This window comes from Asparagus officinalis, chromosome 8 (genome assembly GCF_001876935.1).
Source record: "Asparagus officinalis chromosome 8, Aspof.V1, whole genome shotgun sequence".
Classification (NCBI taxonomy): Eukaryota; Viridiplantae; Streptophyta; class Magnoliopsida; order Asparagales; family Asparagaceae; genus Asparagus; species Asparagus officinalis.
The window spans coordinates 2,440,832-2,456,305 of NC_033801.1; the positions used below are offsets into that span (position 1 = coordinate 2,440,832).

The 15,474-nt window shown below is 36.8% G+C and overlaps 1 protein-coding gene and 1 pseudogene across 1 annotated transcript; both read right to left on the bottom strand.

Moving 5' to 3' along the window:
• On the bottom strand, nucleotides 990-9,894 carry LOC109851377 (nucleolar GTP-binding protein 1). Its single transcript, XM_020421461.1, has 14 exons — nucleotides 9,808-9,894; nucleotides 9,567-9,652; nucleotides 9,147-9,264; nucleotides 8,941-9,005; nucleotides 8,709-8,822; nucleotides 7,541-7,615; nucleotides 6,813-6,851; nucleotides 6,607-6,678; nucleotides 5,740-5,853; nucleotides 3,415-3,486; nucleotides 3,276-3,312; nucleotides 2,381-2,493; nucleotides 1,704-1,889; nucleotides 990-1,578 (listed from the first exon to the last, which is right to left on the bottom strand). The coding sequence occupies exons 1-14, from the start codon at nucleotides 9,872-9,874 to the stop codon at nucleotides 1,501-1,503; spliced, it is 1,236 nt and encodes a 411-aa protein (XP_020277050.1). The 5' UTR covers nucleotides 9,875-9,894; the 3' UTR covers nucleotides 990-1,500.
• Nucleotides 10,010-15,474, bottom strand: part of LOC109851376 — a 5,680-nt pseudogene continuing 215 nt past the window's right edge.

Sequence of the window (15,474 nt, forward strand, 5' to 3'; positions counted from 1 at the left end):
AGATAATTTTCTTTGCGGTAATTCCTCAAGCATTTTTCTTTCATATATAATACCCTCTGGTACTCTGTTAACATCAGTAACTTCATGATTTTCATCATAACCACATTAAATTCTTCCACAATGGCGATATCAAGAGAGGCTAATGACTTCAAATTCTTGGTAACAGTTATAATGTCCAATCAGATAAAGCATAGCGGACTGTTCAAAACAAGAAGAGGAGGAGAGAAAATGGAACCTGGAAAGTGATCTGATTTGTTTGCTTCCGCAGAAGAGCTGAGGTTGCAAAATTCAAACGGAGACCTAGAATTTTCAATAAACAAATTAAAGGAACAAAGTTTTTTTTTTTTTTTTTTTTTTGAAATTTATCAGATAAAGCATAGCGGACTGTTCAAAACAAGAAGAGGAGGAGAGAAAATGGAACCTGGAAAGTGATCTGATTTGTTTGCTTCCGCAGAAGAGCTGAGGTTGCAAAATTCAAACGGAGACCTAGAATTTTCAATAAACAAATTAAAGGAACAATTTTTTTTTTTTTTTTTTTTTTTTGGAAATTTTTAAATAGCACTTAATTAAGCCGAGATCAGCCGTCTGCAATCCCTCTTTCACCCTTTTAAGAAAAAAGCTCCTCAGCTCCACAAATCTTCTAGGTTTGAAGAGGATTTGAAGGAGGTTCTGAACTCAATAATTCATATGAACTACTGCTTCCGCGATGTGGGCAGAATTGTTTCGGATTCTTGCCCATGAGTTTGATTTGGTTACTTCGAGGTCGAATGGGAGCTGTTTGACAAAACGCCTGAGAGAGATTTGGTTACTTGGAGTGAAATGAAAGCATTTGAAATTTGCGACACAAGCATGGTATATATAAAATTGATGCACTTTCATCTCTACCCATTATGAGTTTCTTCCCAACATCAATAACATTTTAGCATGAGTTTCTTTTCAATCATCAGATAAATATTTAAAGAGGAGTTGGGTCCTCTCGAATTCGAAGATGATGTAACAAGGAACATAATATGCTGTGTCAGAAAGCGCGAACAAATTTACTAGTACATTCATCAATCAATGGAACAATTCTAGACAAGCTAAGTTCCTCAAATAATACTAAGAACCTTGTAATAGATCACATCAAAATCTTGGTTTAGGATAGAAAACAACATCTTTTTTGCAGTATAAGCACATCTAAACTAAAAGGTGTGTGGAGCCAAAGGAATCCTTGAGATAGTTCACGGGAATAAACTTGCTTGGTGAAAGGTACTGTCATGGCGAGCCACAGAAGTGATGCTGATGGAAGTAGACTGTAGCTTGTTCGCTAAAGAAGTGGTGGAAGACAGATTCGACGGTATCAACCATAAAGGAAACGATAAGTGCAGGTCATGAACTTTAATCCTGAGCCTTCTGATCGTTAATCCACCATGAAAATGTTCCCAAGTGCATCTCCTATCCTCAACAAATAGTTCAACATAATACCAAATCTAGATATGACAGAGACTGTATGTGGACCTACTAGCATGCCCGTTTGATCTCTTCCCCTTTGACCCTAGCCATCTGGGAGAGTAGCAGGTCATGAACTTTATCTTTCAGCTGAAACAACAAGGTGAATTATATAGGCTTGAGTTCTATCTTTACAATGTGACTTGTTGCTGGCGAAAATTATGCCATTCTACTGAAAGTGATAAATAAAAAAATGGACATATTTTAGCACCAACCTCACTGATACCAACTTCACTCTTTACTGAGACACGAATGGCTCCATCTGGTCCTAAATTTTTGTACCTTTCTAGATCATCTGCTGTAAAACTGCTCAGGGGATCTTGCAGTAGATCACACTTAGAAACAACATCAACCCAGAGGTGACCTAGAAATCTTTCCTTTATCTCCTTGTATGTGATGAACTGCGCAAGTGATCAAAATATATAATAAAAAAATGAATAAAAGTGAAAGGAGAAAAAAAAAATGAATTTCTCTGATCTAATACCACAACTTTTATAAGATGATAACTACTTTTTTGTTGGTTTAGTATTAGATTTCTGTATAATGGATATGCATAAGTACAAGCAAATCACAATAGCTACTATAGTGAAATAATATTCTATGTTCTAGCAATTTTACCCTTTAAAATAAATTGCTAAGTAATTTTTCCTAATTTGGAAATAAAGAAGCTAACCAGGCAAAGCCAACATAGAGATATAGGACATTAACTTTCCCAAATCCTGGGTGTTTTCAACTTTAAGTGAGTGTATATTACTTTCAGCACAAGATGACAAGCATTTTGCACATCAACCAAAATCATTAAATAGGGGTATATTTAAAGAAAGGATACTGATGGATCTCTTGCCTTAGTTCTAAAGCTTCAAAACATATGCAAGGAAAAATATTGGCAAACCTGATCTGCAGGTGAAGTCCCGCATTCTCCAGTGAGATCATGAACATACAGAACAGCAGTTGGTAAATGAGTCAGGACAGCCAGTGTTAATCTTTCTAGATTGTTCCTGTCGTCTGGGTGCAGCAGAACAATGGAAAGATAATTAATTCTCCATCTCTACTTTCAACAGTTGTTCAAGATGTATAATTGAAATTTAAAAAAAAACACAAATATTGCAAAGTTCTAACTCAAAAAATGCTTTTGCATAATGAAAATTTCTTCCATTCACAAGCATTATAAAGATTATGGCCATAGAAGCTATTTGAACAAACCAGTATCCAAAGCCATGGTTATTTTCATGTTCAGATTTGTCATTAGAGTCTTTTCATGAAAACCGCCTTTAAAATAGATTGAATCGATAGAAACCACCTTTAAAGTTTATTCTAATAGGGAAACCACCTTATAAGTGGCTTTAGTTTTCTATCAACCATTTTTGTCAACTTCTAATCACTTAATGCGCAAAAATACGCAAACTGGCTTCAATAATTACATGTGCCTAACACGTGTCTCCCAATTACACGTGTAATTAATGAAGGTAATTTGGGTAATTTATACCTTAGTCGAGCAGAATTTGACGAAAGGTGGTTGATTATGTATAAAAAAGACTTCGTATATGGTTTCTATCGATTCTACCTATTTTAAAGGCTGTTTTCATGAAAAAAAACCTTGTCATTAGTATGATGCAATTTAAAAGAACACTCATCTCTTATAAGAAAACAGGAAAGAAAAGGTGGGGAAAATATCAGCTCACCAGCAAAATAGAAGAAATGCATAAGTAGCATTATGTTCCCTAAGATGCCAAAATGCAACTAAAAATTGATGAACAGCATACAACATGGTTACTTAAATGACATACCATCATGTCTCGTGAGAAGACCTGGAGTGTCAGTAACCTGCAGTAGAACTATTCATCTTCGAGACGCAAGTAATTTCAAAAAAATAAAAATAAAAAATTACGATAATAAAAATAAACAAGAGACCTTTTGTGATCTAACCTGAAAACGCTCATAGTTTATAACAATATGACCCATCAGAATTCCTCTAGTCGTGAAAGGGTAGTTGCAGACCTGAAAAAATATATATTATACGTGAGCGTTACAATAACAGCAATGTTTTGTATATGAGAAGGATGGAATATTGCAAGAACAATTAACACCTTGCTAGAATGTGTTGAGAGTGTATGAACTAGAATCATGTTTCTCACTTCAAAATAGTAATCTCAAGGGAGTTAATCACAAACTTCTAATGCATGATATTGTTTGGTGGGAATATTGATAGAAAAAAAATGGAGAATTGGATTTGTAGTATTCTCTCTAACGGACTTAAAAAAAATGGATTACAATTCTCTCAATGCAATATCTCTCTAACACACTTAGAAAAAAAAAATTACAATCTTCTCGATTGGTTTCCCGATTTACAAAAGAGAGAAGGATCGACGGAGATCATTCCTTTTGTTTAAAACTGGGTTCTTCTTAGTGTCGATGGAATGCCTCCCTCGAATGCTTACGTCGAGTTTGTTTTCCGTTGACGATCCGAACGCTTCACCTCGTGGAACGTTGTCTTCGCCTCTTGACTCGAAGTCTTGGACGAACTTGCGTGGCAAGTTTGAAACTCTAACGAGTTAGAGAACTCTGAGCGAGTTATAACTCTATGGAAGAGTTGATTGATTTAACCGAAAATCGGTTTGAAAGTCAAGGTTGATGAAAGCTCCAAGAATAACTCCGAGGGTCTGAAGATTGCCGAGATCTTCCTTCTGCCAAGAAGCCTTGTGCCGATCTCAATTCTCCAAAAACTCTAAAGAACCCAATTCCCATTAAGCTAAATTTTTAGCTATTTATAGGAGATTAAGGGGTGTAATCGCCCCCTTGATTTGCTCCTTAATAAGGGTTTATGGGGTGTAACCGCCCCCTTAAATCTCTCCTTAATGAGAGCTTATGGGGTGTAACTGCCCCCATTAAATGAAAAAACAATTTTAAAATCGTTCAGGTTTTGTTTGAACCAGTCAAACGCAAAAATCCGTGTTCTGGCACGAACTCTGCGTTCTGGACCTAGGACGCAGAGTTGGGCTCTGCATTTGAGCCTGAAAACGCAGCAATGAGCTCTGCGTTTTGAGTCTGGAACGCAGCCACGAATTCTGCATTTTGAGTTTGGAACGCAACCACGAACTCTGCGTTTTGCGTTTTGAGTCTGAAACGCAGCCAAGAACTCTGCGTTTTGAGTCTGAAACACAGACACGAACTATGTGTTTTGAGTCTGGAACACAGCAATGAACCCTGTGTTTGGATCCGGAACGTAGCGATAAACCCTGCGTTTTGTTGTTGGGACGCAGAAATGAACTCTGCATCTTGACTCTGGAACGCAGAGGCGAGTCTCAGACGAGCTTGGCGAGCTTCAGGCGAAGTTCAATGTTCAGGCGAAGCCCATTCTTGCAAACGGGCTTCAGAACATAACTTGCTACGAAGAACAAGTCATAACTTTCAAACCGTAAATCAGAATTGGACAAATTATATATGAAATTCGACTATCTCGACGAGACGGAGCCGACCAAACTCCTACCCTAAGGGTTCGGTTTACTCCCATCCGTTTTGTCAAATTCCTTATGGTTTGAGAAATATCTGCGTTTTGATTTGAAGAGATCGTCAATTTGTAGTCTCTTTTGCTAGAGCGTTTGCAAAGATCGTCATCTTGTAACCTTCGTCTTGGCCCCTTGAAAATATGAGTCATCAGATTATAACTCCCGATGTTGATTGTGAAGGCTATTGAAATAGAGCTTTCATCGCTTGTTGTGAAGGTCATCAGATTGTAATCTTTATCGATCTACGTGAAAGTTTTCAGATTGTAGCATTCGTCTGTTGACGTGAAAGTCGTCAGGTTGTAACTTCCATCATTGGTGTTTGATAAGGATCAGCTATCTGTAGTAATTTTTAGATAGCCTACAGATACAAACAAAAAAGACCAAAACAGGCAGAATGTATAAAATCTAATAGTCATCCCATAGCAACCATAACTTGAAGAAGGCCTTGGACTTTTGTGATCAATACTACAACAGGAAGCACAGAATGCAGTTCTTATAGTCAGCACAAAGTGAATTTAGAATTTACTCTTATGAAAAATTTCATGAGTACCACAAAAGATAGGCCTAGGAAGATTCAAAATGAATGGAGCAGTCTCGATCCGGGAAGTCAGAACCGTTATAAATTTTAAGTTAGCATGTAAATATAGGCCTAGAAAGATTCAAAAGATTGCACTTTTGTGATCACTTGGTAGAACTTTACAGTTAACTAGGTAAATCAGATAGCTGCTTAGAGACAGAAGCACACCTCTGGTTTCCCTGTTGAGAGTATACGGACCAGTGAAGATTTCCCAACGTTGGGTGCCCCAACAAGACAAAGTGTTGGTGTTTCTGGATCTACCACCGGCATAGCACGCAACATCTGCAAGAAACCAGGAACCAACCTAGCTCAAATTACCACATCATAAACAGTATATATACATATAAATATAAACTAAAAATTAATTGTCAGTAAGAGAAAAAACACTTATTTATTAGAATTCCACATAGCAGTGGCATAGTGACAACAAGAAAGAACAAAAGAAGGTTGTTCTTTACTATTTTTGCTTTGTGGGCCACTGGACTGTTTGGCATTCCAACTATTGAATATGTGGAAGTTCAATAAGCACTGTGAAAATATTATGGAATCGACACAAAGTCAGTACTCTGTGCCTAGCTCACCCACTTTTTACTCTGGATTGGAACTGGCAATCAAAATATAGAACATTAAGTACCATCAGAGATTTAATACATTATCCAGTTGAACTACATATTATGTATATAGACAAACAAAGCTAGTCAGCAGCATCTAGAGCACCATTAAGTACAGTTAGGAAGAAGCATTTGACATATTTTTATCAAATTAAACTACAAATTAAGTATTCTTCACTAAGAATGCCTAGACAAGAGAAAGAGACAAAAACTAAGAGAAAACAGATAAAATGGAAGACATCACAAACATGAGAGCAATAATTTGCACTGGAATATAATAACAAAAAGAAAAACCATGAAACACTATATGGAAACTCAAAAAAATATTGATGTTTTCATTTTCTTAAAAAGTTGTTGATCGCATTTATGCTCACATCTAATAGCCATTAAATAAATTTGAAAGGAAAAATACAAGATATGACACCTTCGCGACATATATCAAATCTTCAACGGCCTTCCTTTCAAGTTGGAAAACTTCCTCAACCTTCTTTAAACCCTTCACATCAACAGAGTGCTCATGGCAAATTTAGTTGAAGAGAAACAAGAACAAAAAGGTATATGCATATGCCAACAACCTTTGGTGTCATAGGAGTTTGTTATGCATTAAAGTTTGTTGTGTGTTAAAATTACCTCATTTAGCCGTTCTTCTGCTTCCCGCTTTGTCTGAGACTGTAAAGGTTAAATATCCAACCTGAATGAAAATCTGGACCTCTTATCGGGAAGTTAAAAAAAATTGAAGAATTAAGCACTTGATCACAACTTTTTGATAAATCGTAAGACGCAAAAAAGCATAATGAAGCTAAAGTTTAAGAAATTCCAAGTTAGTTTATTTCTTCAAACGAAGTTTAAGCTCAAACCATGGGAAACTGAATAGTGATACTGTTATTATGTTTTATTTGGCTAATCATGAATGCGCCTTGAGCTTCATATCTATGGGATAAAATTTATATCATAATGCTATGTAACTGGTAACATGCATTACTTCATTTTCATTTGAAAAGAGCCTTGAGTTCCAGACCTACAGAAAATAGTAATATAGTGACAGTATTATCAAATTCAATTTGTGAATGTACATTTCAATTATTTAAAAGGAACCGCAATCTATCCAAATACATGGAGAACAATAACCCATTGATGTTTTTTCATTCTGCAACATGCTTTGTATGTATTTATTTCGTATTATGCATGCATTATTTTGAATATTTGGAAGGAACCACTATTTATCCAAATATATGGAAAACAAGAATTATTGTTGATTACATTTATCTATCACGTTTTAACATATGTCATATTTTAGCGTTGTTGGGATTTAAACATTGTTGGTTACATTTATATGAGATAATTGGTTTTCATCTAACCTGAGCACAGAGTGATGCATGCTGCTTTCCGACAAATAGAACTTTCTTTCTGAGAGAGTCTACTCTTCCTAATACCTGTTAAGCCACAGAAAAATCATTAAGAAAATAAGCTTAAAATAGGATTGAATATAACAACAGTAGCCTGGCGATAGAACAAACTACTGAAATGGTTCAAAGCAAGGTTTTATATATCGGTTATTGGGATTTATCGGATGGTCAAAATCCATATTTGATAGCGGATATGTGGGGATATATCGGGGATAAGTAGTATTTATCGAAGTGATATTACCGGATGGTGATATACATAATATAATAATCTAAAATATAATCTAACCATACTTCATGAAATATAGACATACTAAAATGTAAATAATTATGTTTAGCATCACTAATCAATGGTAGAAACTCGGGTCGGGTCAAGTTTAAAGTGCACTGAATAGGTGTCCATTGCCCGAAATCAAAACTCAAACCAAAGGCTGATAATTCCGATTTTTGGGCTGACAATATCGGCTGATAACTTACGTTATCGCCACATTATCGGCAATAAACATCCAAAAACAATGACCAATTTAAAATCGAACTTATCATAGCGGAAGGCCCCTAAAACCGATAAATCGCCAATAATATCGGTTTATCGGGCGATATTTAAAACATTGGTTTAGACAAAAGTGAAGTTATTATATAATGACATGTCTGAGGGATTTTAAAGGCTTCTATTACTACATGTCTATATGGTGTGTGACATTATACTCACTAAGAATATGGAAGATGAATATAATGTTCTCACAATTTAATAGGAATTAGGATGTTCATCTCCTACTTGGCTTTAAGTATTAGCATTGACTTACATTTAAATAAGAAAAGATAATATATTGTGATAGTAAAATGGTTAAACAACTTATATTTGAGTTGGTTTAAGTTTATTATGTGCTATTTGGCCCGTAGGAGGTTTGGGATAAATTAGTGATTTGTTCGAAGTACTTGTACAAAGTTAAGAGAATAAGAGGTGTGTAGGTCAGATTAAAAGTCTACTAACTATCAAGAATAAAAATGAGGTTTCTGTTTTGCAACAACCAGTGATTTCCAAGAGAAGTACAATGCTAGCCCATAGACTACTGCAAGTACAGGAATATCCTAAAAAGGTTTCAAAGAAAAGATAATAACAGACCTGTTCATATTTACCCTCCCCAAAAGTTAACTCAATAAGAGCTCGTTCATATGGATGTAAAAATTGTTTTTTAGGGAAGTTTTCCTTGTATTCTCTCAAAGGTACAGCTAGCTCCTGTAAATCGGTGTGAAAATTGCGTCAGTGGACAAGTTATATATGCAGCAGTTATATCAGCATCATAAAGATATCTCACGCTTCCAATCTAGACAAGGAGGTAGCAATTAAAACTTACTTTCATTAATGCATCAAGGTGTTTGGCGGCTTTGTTTCTCTCTCGTTTTGCAATGTTTGCAATGCCTATACAGTTAAAAAGAAGTATATCAGCAGATCCATGACCATATTTGTTGAAAGGCGATAACAATATCTAAATGTCGAGGAAATTTTCAAGGAATAATAAATATTTAAAACTGTGACATAAATGATTCCATAAGTGACTGCCTTTTGTAGGAGTGACATTCCTAGCTTTTCTTTTTGCTGAAGAGAGTATATCGATGGAGGGCATCACCATGGGTAGCTTCTGAAAGGCTCCAGTTTCGCGTTTTGGCAAAGATTTCTCCTGTATGCCAAATTATTACAGGACAAACATTTAGTTTCCTTAGAGATGTGTGCCCAATATCTTTTTTCCACGTCCCCTTTCTAGCATAATAAAGTAGCTCTAATCCAAAGAAAGATGCAAACATCTTGTATTTCCTACACTTCAGCCTCATGCCTAATGACTAATGAGGGAACAACTAAAACTCAGAAAATGGAAAGGATGCAATATAAACACAACAAATTCACAACCATATAATCGAGCACAGGATACTCAAACATCCATAACATCATATTTTATAAAATAAAATAAAATAAAACACATACCCCGGTGCCAGCATGATGCTTATCACCGCGAGTTTCAGCGGAGACTGACATCGACGCTCGAGAAGAACCGCGCCGCGCTCGCATCACTGAAATGGAAACCGCATCACAAAGTATCTAATTTTAAAAAAAAAACTAAACACCAGAAATTATGGGGGCGCGATTGAAACAGTGCAAGCCAGGTGTTTGACGAAATGACCGAGAGAAAACCAAAGGGAATCGAGAGCTTCCTTCCCTTTCTTACTTCGAGATTGTAACGCATGCGTTGGGAGAGGAAGTCGCCATTGACTCCACAGCGGTGAGGTCCTCATGTTAAAGGGAGGGGTGACGATATCCGAAGAACGAGCGCTCCAAATATAACAAATGGAAGGGAGATAGGGAGGACGCGAGGGTTTAGACGTTTCGGGTCGGGCTTTTGTTTCGGAACGAAATTCCTGAACCCGCTCCAGTTGGATTCGGGTCCATGATTGAATATCGGGCCTTATACACATACCCAAACCCGACTCGTCCCCTGCAAGGCTGCAACCCCCCTCCTCCGGAAACGAACGTCGGTATGGTTTCCAGCATTTGAGAATTTAGCGAGTTCCCCTTTTTTTTTCAACTAATATATTGGCATTAAAATGAAATTCAACATCTGGGGAAAGGAGAATAAGGAAAATTGCCAGAATTTTCAGGCGCTCAGCCAATCTTCATATCAAGCTAATGCACATTTCACCAACCTTTTTAACTGCCAGAGCCTCAGTCAAGTGATTACATATATACATGAACAAATAATCCATTCGTCCAGAAGGAAAGCATACCAAGGGTGACTCAACGAGTTAAACGTGACGTACAAAGTATTGCTATTTATATGAACATATAAGTGTCTACTAATCAGTCAGTTCTATAACCGGCGATGCAAACACGTTGCATCAAGAAAAAGCCAGCACTGAAGGAAGAATCAAAATGTCTGCAAGATGTGCTACCACTTTCTGTGACTCCAATCTATATACACACTACAGGGTAAAACAAAGAATTTCATCAGTTCCACGAAACAGATTCGATCTCTTCCCTCGCTGACTTGTACAATTCAAGCCTCTTATGACACTGCTGCCTTCGCTCCATCAGCGCGGGATCCTCGTCCAACAGGTGCACCAGCTGATGGGCCTGCGCAGAAATTTCAAATTTTGGTTATTATAAAAATTTTCATGAAACTCCATAAAATTATCCTGAACAATTAGGCGGCTTTTACAAAACCACCAGAAAACAATTTTTTTTATTGTAGAAAAGTATGACAAACTTTCAAATCCGCAAAGAAAATATCACATACTGTCAGAAACTATCACAACAGTGTTGTCAAAGGGTATAAGATCATAATAGTTGAGAAGTGGGAAGACGATGAGAGAAGAGTTATTCAGACTGAATAAAAACAAAATATTCAAAATATGTCATGTGTGTATGCATCACGTGCCACCTAAGAGCATCTCCAACAGCTTCCCCAAAATTTTCTCCAAAATGGAGAAACAAAAGTCATATTCTCCAAATTATTTTTGCTCCAACTCCAACAGCTTCCCCATTTTGAAAAATCGCATTTATTACAATAATAAAGCTCTCCCCAAAAATTTGGAGAATGCTGCAGATTTGGGGAAGGCTCCCTATTTTTTCTCCTCCTTCCCTATTTTGGGGAATGGGATGGGGATTCTGTTGGACCAAAAAAAAGCTCTATATTCTCCAAATTTGAGTATTTCAAGAAGATGGGGAAGCTGTTGGAGATGCTCTAACAGCTTCTGTCAGTTAGGGTAGTTCTGTGACAAAGTTTGTGTTACTTTTATCTAATCAAACGAAGTATGGTACTTTTATGCAAATCAGCTAAATGTTTATGGTGGTTACATCCTAAAATAAAGAAGGAGGTAAACAATAGTACCTCTTTCTTTCCGAGTTGAGTATAGAAGTGATTGAGCAAAGACTGCTTAGCCTCGCGAACCTGGCAATAAACAGCCGCCTTTGGGATGGAGTTCTTGAGTGTTTCAGATACCATACTGATATACGAAGAGACATTGGATCCTATCCTTCTGAAATGGGCCTCGCTGTAGCGATCTATAGTCGGTGCCTCAGGATTACCTGCCCTCTCCATCTCCTGTGGGAGTTTTCTGAAGAAATCCGCAGTTAAATAGGATGCCTCCATGTCCACTAGCCGAAGTGCTGACTTCTTGCTCTCTTCACGGAATCTTTCTAAGGCCTCTGATGTAGCAGCGGATAACTCAGCTTGAAGAGTTGGAAATCTTCTCAGTTCCTGTTAACAAGAGAGAAATGCAATGAGGCTTCCATTCAGAGAGAAAATGGTTCAGCATATTTTCTGCCACTAGAAGTTTTATCACCTGGGTCTCTCCAATTGACTTCCTTACCAATTGCTTCAGAATCCCATGAACCTGGAAATACTCAGAATATCAACACCACGACAAATTTCTATAAAGATTATGGGGATGTAAATACGGAGATGCTAAAAGGTTTAAATTTTGAGCTCATTGAAGTTCCCAATCTCTTGCAGGTAACAATTTCACTGAGCTAAATTGTGATAGTGAACACAAAGAAGAGTGGTAACTGTAAATCCCCAGAAGTTTTGTTTGTTTGATAATGCAGAAACTAAGACGAGGTGACTTACAGCATCTACAGTTGCTTCAGCTGGGCCTCTGAAGTATCCTAGAGCGCTTTCAATTAGGCGACGGTAACCTTGCTCAGGCGCAATTAGATGGGGCTGATAACCATCAGCTTGAGAAACAACTTTCTTCACATTCTGCAGAGACAGATGCCGATCAAGTGGAAGCTTCTTGAAAGCAGCTGGAAGTTGATTGTCAAAAACTCCATAAATCATGTCACCTCCAGATCGCCTGCAACAATAGACCAAAAAGCAAAATGAAGTCAACATGCGAAACTCCTGACAAAGAAAGCATAACCAACTATAACAGTTAAGATGTAATCCTACAATCAAGGGATTAAGTCTGAAAGTAAAATTTATACACCAAAGAACATACGTTATTATTCATATAAAAAAGTTCATTTTAAAATTTTGAAAAAATAGTTTAGCCTGTCACCAGAGACAAAGAACGAACACAATAGAAAATGGATGTTTAGCAATATTCATATTTAAATGGAGAATATACAACTATTGAACCACGGTACATGGACTTCGTACTCTCAACTAAGCACTACAGACAAATAAAGACATGCACACAATTTATGTATGCTTGTGAATCAAAAGGGAGAAAGAAAGAGCTTTACAGACCACTGAAGAGAAAAAAAAATTATTGAGTACATTACCCTCCATCTAGATGCTCTTTAAATATTCGATCAAAAGCACGGCACAGTTCCAATATGGTGTACAATTGAGCCTGAGGATGCACAGAAACAGCAGATCATGTGATTCCCCAAGAAACAATTAGCATTACTCCTAGTTTAGAATATAAGAACAAGATAAATGTCTTACCCCTGAATCAACAGAAATTGGCCTACCAATCTGTTCCATCTCTGATTCAAGTTCATCAATATTTTTATTAATCAAAGATGTGATACTGGGAATTCGTGCCTTGATAACATTCTCCAGATGCTGAAATCATTCAAAACCATCAGACTAATAGAATTTCCAATTCCCTAATCTACGATTATTCTAATAATATTAAGTTACAAAATATGTTACCTTCGAAAGAACTTTGGCAAGATATTCGGAACCCATTTTACTTGCTAAATGTGAATAATCTGGACTAGATTCAAAATACTCCCTCTCCCTTCTCCTGGCTGCAAGCATGTCAACATTCTTATTTATATCTGCTTGCGAGCGATTTACTACTCCAACCCAAGGATGTTGTAAACGGTAAGACCTTCCTTCGAGAACCTGAAAGAAAGATCATAAATGAAGAGGAAACTTTGGAATGTATATAAAGGTTGAAATAGTTCAAAACCAACACAAAACAAAACATAAAAGACAGGCATAAACAAACAAATAATTAATTCACCATTCCAATTCCAACTATTTTCAACTATGGGAAGGAAAACAGACTTACGTCTAGAGCATTTGTTCCCTTGTCCATGAGATCTAGCTTCGTCAAAACTCCAATTGTCCTCTCCCCTATTAATAATTAAGAAAAATATTTCATATTTGATCATAAAAGGAGAGGATATTTCAATAGGTTGTGAAATGAATATTAAATTGGTAAAGATTTAAACATCAACATTGGCTTACGGACCCGATGTTCGACACATTAGCAACAGTACCAGTATGGTCTTGGTACTAAGATTTCTTACTAGTCATTACCACAGTAAATAAATATCATCATGAAGAACCTGATTTATATTGTACTGCAAACGTACCTGTTGGATCAACTTCCCTAGCAAGCTTTATCGCATCGGAAGTTGCAATATCTTGATTAGCTGGAGATATTGCCAGTATAACGCAATTAGGCTGTAAAATAAACAAGATACAATGAATTAGGAAAAAAAATGATTATCACAACTACAGAAAAGGGCAAGGACTCACAACAAAAGACAGTAACATTGGTATATTCAAGTAGACGCGCTTATGTGAGTGTTCCAGACGAAAGCAGGTCTTTTTAGAGGAATAAGTAAATTGTTATTTATTAGGACAAGTTGAGCAATGCAAAACTTTCACTGTAGATGATGTAATAAAAATCTTCACAGCTAAATACCTTTTCAACATAAGACCGAACCATATCTTCAATATCCTCCACAATACTATCTGGCTGTCCCTCTGAAGAAAACACACATACATATATTAGGAACTAGAGATGAAGATTTGTAGCATAAAACATGGAAGAAAATGAAGAAATTTCGTATCTATACCTATGGCAACCTTTGTCAAACCAGGCAGATCAATCAATGTCAGGTTTACAACTGCAAAATCAACCAAGTAGTGTCAATAGACAGAGTTCCGGTGTCCAAATGCATCAAGACATAATATCTTCAACCCCTACATCTATGTAAACGTTTAGCTACATCATATTTAATAGAAAGACTTCTGCCACCAATAAAATTTTATTGCTAATCTAATTTGAATAGCAAACACATGAAACACCGAAACTTGTATCAGTCAAGAAAAAAAGGAATGAAAAAGGAAATACGTAACCCATTCCGTACCATTTGACGAGTAAATGCTCAGATGGATTGGAATTGGGGAAATTTGTTTGCTTTTCCCTGTAATTCTGTCAGTTTCATCTTGGATTTCCTTGCGCACAAGAGCTGCAATAAAAAAGAAGTATGACCATTAAAAAGAATCACCCTCTACGATATGTAACAAAGCTTTTACTTCTCTAAACCCATATAATAAACCACAATATCATAATGCCAAAGATGTATTTATTAATTTAAGTGAAGGGATATCTTTAAACCCTATATCATTTAGATCAAACGTGAGCTATAAATCACAATGGAAGCCCAAATTCCTTTTACTATATTATTAGAATGCCCAAACATCTATTTTCTATATGCAAATCCACGAAAAGTGACGAACCAACTCAAAATTATTTACCAAAATCAGTGAATTTCCTCCTTGGCAAGTGCAGAAACTCCGCATAATCGTCTCCCTGACCCTCCGTCTTGTGCAGCTGAAGCACCAACGGCCTCCTCGTCACAATCCCTTCGCAACACCAAAAATCAAAATCAGAAAAAGAAAAATTACAATCGTGCCATCAAGAAGCATCAAATCGAAAGAAACACTAACCAGACCCCCTCGGGAGAAAATCTCTCCCCACGATGCTCTCCAGAACCGACGACTTCCCCGAGCTCTGCAATAAAAAAAATAGATTTTAAGGCAGAGAAAGTGATCGAGGTTTTAGAGGTTTTGCAGAGGTTTTAGAGAGAGAGAGAGAAATGGACAGAAGAAGCGTTACCTGTCCTCCGACCACGGCGATGGAGGGGAGAG